At 30.6% G+C, this 11,603-nt stretch overlaps 1 protein-coding gene across 2 annotated transcripts in view; it reads right to left on the reverse strand.

The window, feature by feature from the left end:
- Window positions 1–11,603, reverse strand: part of LOC126838814 (uncharacterized) — a 48,260-nt gene extending 36,657 nt beyond the window's left edge. Inside the window, exons 1-3 of one of the 2 annotated variants that reach the window (XM_050573543.1) lie at window positions 11,451–11,603; window positions 8,263–8,362; window positions 3,164–3,301 (exon numbers count right to left, since the gene is read on the reverse strand). In XM_050573543.1, the coding sequence (XP_050429500.1) occupies window positions 3,164–3,256 (93 nt within the window). In that variant the 5' untranslated portion in view covers window positions 3,257–3,301; window positions 8,263–8,362; window positions 11,451–11,603. The remainder of the gene's footprint in view (window positions 1–3,163; window positions 3,302–8,262; window positions 8,363–11,450) is intronic. The other variant, XM_050573542.1, reaches the window with a different exon arrangement.

Consider the following 11,603-nt stretch of genomic DNA (forward strand, 5'->3'; position numbering starts at 1 on the left):
AATTATATTTCGAATAATGTTAACTGTTATTATTATTATATAAGATCGACAGGCGTGGGCGATGCTCGTGGAGATCTCGACCGAACTGATACGGAAGAAGAGCGCATGGTGTGCAGATGCAGCCGGCCGGGTCTTTCAGGCGGTGGGCTGACCCACGGGCACGGTTGTAAAAAGAAAACCCGTATAATAATGATATTGTAATAGCCGGTGTAGCATTCATCTCTTAAGGCGTATATAATGACCGGAGCGACGGATCGTTTTGGGCAAATGAACCGCCGTGGAATGCGACCGGCAGTCCTTGAAAGACTCGTGTAACGCGTAATCGCACCGGAGCAAGGACACGATCGCCGAAGACATTACCGGTAAACTCTCTTCCCGTTTAGGTTCTTTCATGAGATTTCTATTTTTTTTGTCATGCAAATTTTCAAAGTGACCCGAACCCATTTACGGAATGCGCTTGCACGCCTCCACCAACGCGTCGATCGCTCATTTCCATACGAAACGGGATCAGGTAAATTCATTCACAGCGATAGTGATATAGACATATAGTTCTATTTAAACATTAGAGTCTCGAATACCGGCTCATTTAAATGAATCGATTTTATCGAATGTTAATAACGCAGTTTAAAAAAATTATATTATGTTTGTAAAAAAGTTAATTTATAACGGGATAACAGACGAACAAGTTCGTTCAAAAAATATGACCAACACACAATGTCATAAACTTTAATCGGTGGATTAGGTTCAAATTGAATAGGTTACATGATAATGTAAAATATTGAGTGCATCTTAGAGGCATACATACAAGTAGTTGAACAAAAAGTATCAATAAAAATTAGAAATTACCCTTTAAGCATTTATAATATTTATTTTGTTTAAAGTCAAACTAAACAGATTGGGTTCACCTAAACAATTAAAGACAAAAAGGGCCACAGTTTGCTAACCTCGTTCTGAACAACAAGGTTGATTTCCACATGCACAAAGAAAACCGCACGCTCTGGAAATCACAACTATGATAGTGCCTAAACCTACTATTATGGTGAACGACTCAGGAGTTTATCGCACCCGCGTGCTTAGTTCTCGGACACTGCTGCTGCTCCCCGAGCATAAGAGTACTTACACACGATTTTACAACGCAGTGGGAGGTCTATACTGAACGAAAGAGTTTATAACTTTAATGATTACCCGAAAAGAAACGTTCCCTCTTACCTTTGGGAAACACGCGGTTCTCGATTACCGATACTGTTCTCTGTTTCTTATTGTATAAGAGCGATTATCGTTAGTTCTTTGGCTTAAGTCACTAATCTTTTTTCTTAATGGTTTCAATTTTTAACAAGCAAAGACAATGTAGTTATTTTCGATTTGTAAATTTGATGAAATTTTTAAATAAAATAGTTTTGTATATTTTGCGTACAAGTTCTTTTACGATTAATTATTTATTACCATTAAAACACAGAAATAGTTATTATTTTCTTCTTGTCTTTGCTTTTAACAAAAAACTATATTAAGTTTAAGAACTCTATTTATGAATCCTACTGGAAGATTGTGTTATACACAATATACTCACAGTTATATCATTTTTATAAATAAATTAGTATTAAAGATAGACAGAAATGACAATTCTTTGTTCTAGTCGACTTTTTACTTAATCAATAATGTAAAGCTAATTTAGATACTTTGTTATACCTGTTATTTGATTTGTTATAGTAACATTATAATAAATACGCAAAATTTAGTAGGACAAATTAGAAATTTATAGACAAAGGATTTAACAAGAAAGATGAAAAATAAATACTGCATGTACAGAAACTTTAAAACAGAGTCTACCTAAAAATTAATAACCACTAATAAACAAATAAATAAAATATAAAAAAGGGTTGATCGTCTATCTATAAAAATGTACTGTCATAGTTACCCATTTATCGTAATTAACAATATAAATAAAATATTTTCATTACCTGTTGACTGTTGATTCACTCACACATAGCAACCTAGAAACTGACTACGGCCAAAGTGTAAATTTACCCTATTTTTGGTGTTTTTCTTTAATAAAAAAAAATTATACTACAGATTTCTGAGAAAATTGTAAATGTTATAGTTCCATTTTAAATCTAACTTCGGTCTATTTTTCAGATCTAAATCTCTAAAACTTTGCTTGAAAAAGGGAAATAAAGAAAAAAATTCTATCCCTTCTAGGGGAAAGGGTTTATGATATTTTTTTGCTTTGTTAATGTTTATCGATGGTAATATCTTTGAAAAACAATTCGTATAAATTTGAAACTTTTTCGACTATTTTTAAAAAAGTTATAGAGCATCGTTATTTTTAAGTTGAAAAATGTGTACATTTTTTGGTCGTTTTTCTCGATTTTGATGGGTGACTTTTTTTTTAACTTTTAGCCCAATAAAGTACCTTCCAGGTATGTTTTCTGATCTATAGAGTTGCTACACAAAGAAATCGGTTTAGCGGTTTACGAGATATTGTGGGTCCAGACACAAAAAATAAAAACACATCATTGTAAAAACAAAAGTCAGTACAGTGAAGTGGGGGCATAGTGGAAACGGAACATATATTTGAGAATTAAATAATTCTCAATAATTAGTCGTACGGGGTTTAACAATGTTTATTATTCATTTCAGCAGATTAAAAAATAGTAATTCGAATAAATTCTTTTACTTTTTTAGTATTCAATAATCCTTAAATAGTAATTTTTAACCTTATTTACAATCAAATAATTTTAGGATAGGCAAAAATAACTAACAATTATGAAAAACTTTCATTCCTACTAATTTTCTAATAATATCTGTAGTATCTCTTTTTATGAGGAAAAACTGCTAAAACACGATTTCAAATACAATTTGAAATTTAGTTGCAAAGTCTGCAATTTGGCACACATTTATTTCATAAGGGTTACACTGTTACCTTACTATTTAGCGTTAAAATGACGTACATCCAGTTTTCTAAAACATCCGTGACGCACACTTTTTAAACTACAAACGGCAAGTTTAATATTTAAAAATAAAAGCTTTTAAAACACAATATGAACGAACAATATACAAATGGATTATGTAAGAACAACAACTGCAACTGTATTAAACGTACTACACCTCTTCAAAATAAATAGCATGCATGATGGACCGGTTCTAATCAAAGTGTATTACTTACGTTTTTACAAGTGTTAATTTTATTATTATTCCCAACACTGGCCATAGTTAAATTATGTATTAAATGCGAGAACTCTTCACGCCAGCAGTCCATTAACTTCAATTAATTTCTTCCAAAACTTTTTTTATATATCGTCACCTAAGTCAAATCAAAAACAGTTGCGTGCAAAAATTAATGTGTTTTTAACGTCAATGAATTTATCGAATAAATAATTTTAATTTGCTTAATATGTTTGGTAGCTACCAGACAATTTGAAAATACAAATTTTCCCAATTACTATATATTTTAACATATTTATAAAGACCTAAAAAATAGAAAAACAATTCGCCTAGAAATTGCTTAGCGCACTGAGTTAACTAAAAAAAATTTCATTAGAATGGCCAACATAATTATATTTATAATATATTATTACATATTATGTGGCGTACATAAATTGCTGACGGCAATCTAAATTTAACTTGCTTATTATAATTAAGTTGGTGTCACAAACATGCAGAAATGCAAGTATTATACTATAAATATACCAAATTCTAAACAGCACATTACAAAAATATATGTTATATTAATTGTATATATTAGAGTTGTTTTAGATGAAGTAGTGAACAGTTCACATTTTATTACGATAAAGAATTTTATATTGGTTATCGGAAATTCAACTTACTCGAAAATCAGTCAATAATACGTTTTTTCATATAAACTACTAAATGAATATTTTTTTAAACATTTTAATTTATATTAACTTGTATTTTTTTTAATTAATGCAAATTTTATTATTTACACAATTTATTAGCTAATAAAAGATTTAATCTCTAATTATTTCTTACGATTTCACAGTATTAGTTTTAAAATCCAACGATTTGGATGTAATTAATAGGTTCCAACTTCCATAAAATTTGAATCAAGAAAACATCTACTAATGCATCCCCTCTACCTGTAAAGAGGCAGCTGTGTAACATTATGAACGAAAATAATATTATGTGTACCTCAATTGTCTACACTTATCGTTAAGACAGGTTCTGCAGATTCTGGGGAGGACCATCAATCAGTTGCTCTAAACGGAACGTTAAAACCAGGCCACAAAGCCAGAGAATTCGCAAAAAAAAATTGTTTTGTTAATAAGACGAAAAGAGTAAACCCGGCAGGATGTAAAATGGCAGGATGTAGTCAAGCCTCCATAAAAGACATCAACACCAACATAGAGGTCAGAGAACTACAAATAAGTCTTAATACGTGTAGAGAGCTTCGTGACCTCATAATTAAGACATCGCCTGACGTTAGGGCTGACATTTGGACTGTTAGTGAGCCTAATAAGTACCAAAAGCCACCTGGACAAATAGTGTAATGGATATTAGTTCTGACAAAACATGTGCAGTTGCGACATTTCTCTAGATCATTCAAGACACTCGAAGGGAAACATTTGTATACTTCGTAGCGACACTTCGTATATTCTAAATGCGACAACATGCAATAAGGGGACGTTGCCGACGTTTAGACGTGGATAGTGAGTTGGTAAAAGACGTCATGTTGACCATCTAGTGTTTCTAGGCTAGACGATCTTCAAAAACTGTTCACTCTGTAACCACATGTACATGTACGTGACGTTACGAGTATCCTACGGGACAACACATTGGGAAATAGCTGAGGACTCGGATCTGGGCTGCCAGAAGATCGATATTAAAAACTTGCAAACATTCCTAAGAAAAAACACAATGGTTACACCTACAAAAACATTGATTTGTGATTATGATTTATCGACCGACTACTTCTACAAAAACATGTCCGGCTTATGGCCTTATACAATCATGGTGGACTATATGTCACTAAACTCCACCATGCAATTTTTTACTGCTTTCCCTTTTTAACATTTAAATTACATCTTAACATTTCTAACGATTTCTGGGATGTTATATTATATCAGGTTTTAAGTAATCCAAACTGTATCACAGAATTGTATCACATAATTCAATTTTATATTTGACCGCAACCAGTACTATTCGACGTAATAACGAGTAAGTACATCACAGTTGGCTGAAATGAAACCTTTTGTTAAACATTGTCCAACTCGGAACTATATAATTGCACAAAACGGTTGTGTTCACATCATGTCTCGATGGACTTAAAAAATACACGTCTTATACGGTTAATTATAGGCTTTGGCTCAACGGTTCTCATCAATTGTGCATTGCGGTCACGCACGCAGGGCTCTTTTTTCATCCAGTCAAATAAAAAATACTTTATGAGTTTAGACAATCAATTTTCATTTCTGAGCTATACAGCTGTTGACGGTGATTGATAGTCACGAGATATGATCAACTATATCAAGTCAAAAAGTATTAAAGACCATATTACATAGCAAGTAATAACTTGACGATAACTGATAATCATAAACTAAAAATTAATTAAAATAATTGTATTGTACAAAAATTAATAGGTTTACTGTTTTCGGGACAGTAATTATTAGCTGGAAATAAAAGATAACCGTCCAATGCTGAATGCGAATTTTACAGTCTACAACTGAAGCTGTAAGTTATCTTTAACCTAAAATTATTAATAATTAATTGTGTTTTTCAACGTTAATCTCAGTTCCACTTCAAAGCTAAACAACTTTAATATAGATAATAAAAATAATCTATTATTTATATTTTGTTTATTTTTAAATTTAATATGGCAGTGTGATTTTTTCTTCTTTTTGGACTTTCCTTAATAAAAAAAATGTGTATATTTTAGACCTATAACAAATTATAAATTGAGACTGATACAATTTTAAAAACATTTTTACCTTTACAATGATTTTTTTTAAGGAAAAGATGTTTTAAAACTTAAAATAATTGCTATTTATATTTTTCCCAAAACTAAGCTGAAAAAAATAAAATAAAGAAAAAACTTCCAACCCCTTTAGTAGAAAGTGTTTCTGATATTTTGTTTTTTTTTGTCAACAGTACTATACCTAAAGAATATCTTACACAAATAATTAGACTATTAATGAAAAATATGTAAAGTTTTACGATGTTTTCCGAAGGATGAACTTTTAAAACTGTTGGTCCTGTTGCTCCATAGACTTACTACATGCATAATTTAGTGCAGTAAATTAAGAGATATCGTGGGTCCAGACACAAAAATAAATAAAAAACATAATTGTAAAAACAAAATATTTAGGTCCACATCGAAGATAAAATAGATTACACAAATATAAATATAATAAAATGCAACAACAATGTATTAAACGTCAAAAAAGTATATATATAGTATACCATTATTGTGCCAGCAACAATTTAAATAACGTGTTAATAATCAAGCGGGAGAGCGGTAGAAAACGGTAAGAATCTCAAGTGGTCAATAATTTAGGAGGGCATGTGTTTAACGTCCGAGCCTGCATAGTAATTTGCGCATGACGTTCACGGCCATTATCAGTGCAGGGCTTATTGTCAATATTCCAACCTAAAGTATAGTGTAGTCTGTTGGGACTGTGGTGACCGAGCAAAATAATCCTTTCTCCAATTGGGAGATAAAAATAGAGCTCTGCGAGTGCTCTGACCGACGTGGACTCGAGGCCAATGGGAAACGGACGCGGAAAAAATTATCACAGAGTTCCTACAACGACGGCATCCATAACTATCCTAGGCAGGTCGCTATCCGGAAAGTAGCTCGGTCTAATGCCGCAACAGAGCTAGACGGTGGGAGACCACGGTATTATCATTTATTTCAGTAACATCTACCAACCACTGTTTGTGAGTGCGAGTGTATATGTGTGACAACCGACTATTGTAGGGTGCCAACGCGGGTCTTGCTGAAAATCGATCACGATGATTCATCAGCCTACTGAAGATGTGAACGGTGTAAAATGTAAAAATATGTCACAATATAAATTACAAAAAAATTGTGTATTTGGCACCACATTTAAATAATTAATACTAGACGGTAGACAACCTATTTTATTTTTGATACAAATTACGCCGCTGCTTAAAAAACAAATATATGGACATGGGCCAGTATTTACTACTAAACAACAAATAAAAAGCCAGCAGTGTGGGGTAGGGCATAGTGGAGATGAAGTTTAGTGGGTTCGGGAAAGTCACAGGTCATCGGAAACGATTAAATAAACGCATCGTAGCGATGATTTTGTAGGTGGTATAAATATTATTATTTTTATCACGGCACAATACTCGATTTTAAAAACTTGTCGGCCCGTCTATTTTGAATGATAGTTAAAACTAAACGAGCTGTAAGGAATTGAAAAATCAATGCAATAACAAATAGTGTCATCTGATAGACGTGCCAAATCGTATTCAATAACCAAATTATACAAAAAGTACATGAACTATCTCATTCTTGTCTCTCATTCCAGAAGCTTGTGTACCTAACTTTGTGCTGTACAGTTTACTATTGCAATGTATACTAAACTACTAAAATAGTATGTATTTTAGTGTTTAAAATGTGTAGTAATGATTAACGAACTAGGGAAAACACTGGCACGGGACTTATCAATTTTAACCGTATTCATAACATATTTTGTAATAAAACATAGAATGTTTTAGGCTTCATTACAAGAAAATGTTGGGAATTAAAAAAAAATCATGCCTAAAAATATATTACGCCACGTTAGTACGTTCAATTATTTATATAGTTCTATCACAGGGGATTCCAAAAAAAAATTGATCACTAATAAGTTAGAAAAAGTACAAAACAACTTCGAAAAATTTGTATTATACAAAAAAAAAAATGATTTTGCAGTAAAACGTATCGAAGAAAAAAATCTCAACTCTTTGGATCTTTGGATTTTCTATTTACCTTTTCTTTAGTCTGTACTCAAAGAGGCGTATAAATAAAATTATTAGATAGAGATAGAGACCTAATATTTACAACGAAATTTATTTAATATGGTTCGATACGAAGTACTCAAATTAAAATGATAGCTGTAACACGTTTAGGTATTATAGTTTCTTGAATTTAGAATAGGCGTCTTGAAGACAAAATTATTTCTTAGCTTTCCAATAAGTCCTATTTGTTGTTAAAGTGTTATTCTAAATTATCTAGCAACACAAAGAATCATGTCTAGCAAGAGAAACTTTAAAAATATTTACATTAATAAAAAAATTTACCTTTGATATTGTTAAGGGTGAACCAGTGTTACTGCCTCCAACCAGTCGAAATCCCCACGGTGGTCCTTCGGTTAACACAACCACTTCATCTGACAACATCCTGAAACGTCCAAATCATCATCGTTATCTTATTAGTTATTCGAAATGTTTAATTAACAAATAGATCACAATAAGAAATATATTAAATAAAATACATGTTTGTGAACATATGTAGGTAATAATTAATAACCGAATTTGTTTAGAAGTCGCTCTTAACTAATGAGGAAACGAATGGAACATTTCACGTTCATCGTTTATTTATAGACGTCTTATGCTAATATATATTTTATTGTCTTCAAGTAGTTACTTGTAAGCGAACATGACAAATAATTTTACCTAAATTTTACCAGTTGGTAAAATGTAGGGTTGTAGTTACATAATAGACAACACACTCCGTTGAAACCAGTAACGTACCTAAATAACTGAATAACGTATACCTACCTACTTCGCATTCTTTGAATTCGGTTACAAAAATGCAAAAGAAAATTTCTAACTGCGTTCTCGTTTAATTGTATCAATTTACTATACAATGTGTGTTACTATAATACAAACGTACATAACTAACAACAATCAGTCGCGTTTGTTAAGTGTGAAATAATATTACAATGTTATCAAATATTAATGCTGAATAAAAACATTTTGACAGACGTCAAATATAACTGTAAAATATATCCTTATTTACTATTTAAATAAGTAGACTGCAGGCCATTTTAAAGCATAATCAAATTTTATCGGTTGTCGAGCATAATATGATTAAACACGAAATGTAATTAATAATAATTTACTGATATTGTAAAATCGTTTACAATAATTTGATGTTTGAAGATAATTATACTCAAACCTTTGTCTATCTAAGTACATTATATTTAATATTGTGTTTCTTTCTCGGAGAAATTCACTTTTTCGTATAAGCAAAAGCGTTAAATGTTGGGAACTCAAAGTGACCTTTGTAATATCAAAACTGTTACGCTGACCTTTACCAGACACGATATTCATTTTAATAATAAAGTGCCATGCAGTGGGTGGTTATCGACTTTGCCCGTAAAATACCTACATATATGATCAAAAAAATAGACATAAAATAGGAATCATGATCAAAATAATAATTGTGTACCATAGAGATATAGTTTAAAATTCATAGTATTACGAGTAATGAAAAATGATTTTATTATATAGCACAATAACAATATATTATTAGTTATCACATAAATAGTTATATATACGTTGGATGAGAATTTGTTGTTCTGTGGTTTTCTGTCAAAAAAAAAAATATATATGTAAACACATAATATAAGAGTACAGCAAGATTGCACAAATAAAATGTTATTTCGCATAACATATTATTTTTAGTCCAATAAATTATTATTAGACAGTAACTACCTTAATAGATTCAATTTTTTTTTTTGGCTATAAAGCGTACCGAGCACGTGTTCAAACACCCCCCAAAATGCTTTGTATTTTGTATGGTTATTTACTTATTTAATTTTAATGTTATATTATACTTTTATAGGTATATAAAACAACCCCCAAAACTTTTTTCTGCGTACGTCCCTGAAGCGTACTACTGTAAAATTATCTTTTAAATAACGTTCAAAACTTTAAGTACAATAATTATTCATTGTTTGTCGTATAATAATTGGCTATTGCAAGTCAACCGTTTAGTACGTGTATTGCATTTCGAAGAGATGAAATACACATAACTATTGTTTGAAAATACTCTTCAAAGAGTAGACATCATACTATATTAACATGTTTTTGTATGAATGATAGACGCTCTTAATTCTAAGGAAAAAAAATAAAAATGTTCCTAAAAATATCGCATACTTTCTAAGACTTCAGCGCTGTGACAAACGTCTAATCTAATAAGCGTTTATACTGTGTATTCGTTTTATGACCGCTGTTATGACTTATAGGCTTTAGTAATTTAAAAAAAAAACAGAACTGCATATTACTTGTTTGAATAATATACGTTATAACACTTTAAATTTAATTAGGTGTCGAAAATAAAATACATACCACGTTGAAAATAAAATGAATGTGGTTTGTAAAAATAATTAAAATTAGTGCGTTTTGTATAACATTCGAAATATTTTACAGCAAAGAGTAGCCTCGAAACCACTGATGGGTTTTGATCGTTCTTGGCTAAAAGTTATTTAAAAAGAAGGAATAAACAATTAACCAGTCTAAGTTCAGTGCTTACAAAAAAAATCAATACTCCCCAACTATTTTACTATTAAATAAGATATTTTAAGAGACAACTTGTGAACTTCAAACCCGCCTTATTTTTACAGATAACGCCCCACAATACAATATTGTTGTGTAGTAATTTTCAATTGAATGATGAATTTGACAAATTATATTTTTATAATTTATTATACAGAAAGACGATAATAACCATATTAGAAGGTCCTTATTGCAGTAATGTTTTTTTTTACAAATTTACTATTTTTATCTTATTAATCTTATCATTTTATAAAAAAAACAGATTAAAAAAAATAATTAAAACCTTATTACAAGATACTAATATTTTGTTTACACACCGTTACTGAATCTTTATTTTAGTTCAATACAAAAAAAAAACATCTATTACTTTTTTCATAAAAATAAATAATAACTTTTATAATACGAAATTCACCTGTTTATTCACCTAATATTATAATAAATGTAATTTGTTTATTTAAAAATGATGAATTATCTGAGATATCTTTATCTCAGTTTTAGCTAAAATAAATGACAATATTGTTATGCGCTTCACCATATTTAAAAATAAATATGTATACTTTTATTATTATTTATTACACATCAATTTTACAGTAAACTTGTACCCATGGGCCCGTATAGAGAATACCATTTTTTAAATACTTATTTGCAAAAAATTATAAGCCTTGTTAGATACTGAAATATAAAAGTAAAAGTTCATAACAAATGGCATGTAGTGATATGATCTATTATAAAATAATACGAAACGTATAAACTTTTTTCACTTTTGCCTCCATCTATTTATAGTTAAAATTTAATTTTAAGACCATGAAGGTATTTATGTTTTTTCCATTTTATATTACGGTGTTATGGGTACTTTTTTTAAGAAAAACAAGATTAATAATATTTAAAACGAGTAAGACAACATAAAAATGAAGATGAAAACTTACCCCGACCGTGGACAGCTCTAGGACCCTATCGAGCTGGGTTTTCAACGCGGTTATTCCTTAGCTGTGTCGTCGGTCGCGGTCGTTTGCGCACAAAATTCACGTTTGTCCCGTAATGCAGTGAACTGCGTTTCTTTGGACTCGGTCCCAGAAAGC

Source organism: Adelges cooleyi, unplaced genomic scaffold (genome assembly GCF_023614345.1).
Source record: "Adelges cooleyi isolate 19-005CV unplaced genomic scaffold, UGA_ACOO_1.1 ACOO_flye_CR_arks_rails_tigmint_CR_PRNA_30, whole genome shotgun sequence".
In the NCBI taxonomy this organism is placed as follows: Eukaryota; Metazoa; Arthropoda; class Insecta; order Hemiptera; family Adelgidae; genus Adelges; species Adelges cooleyi.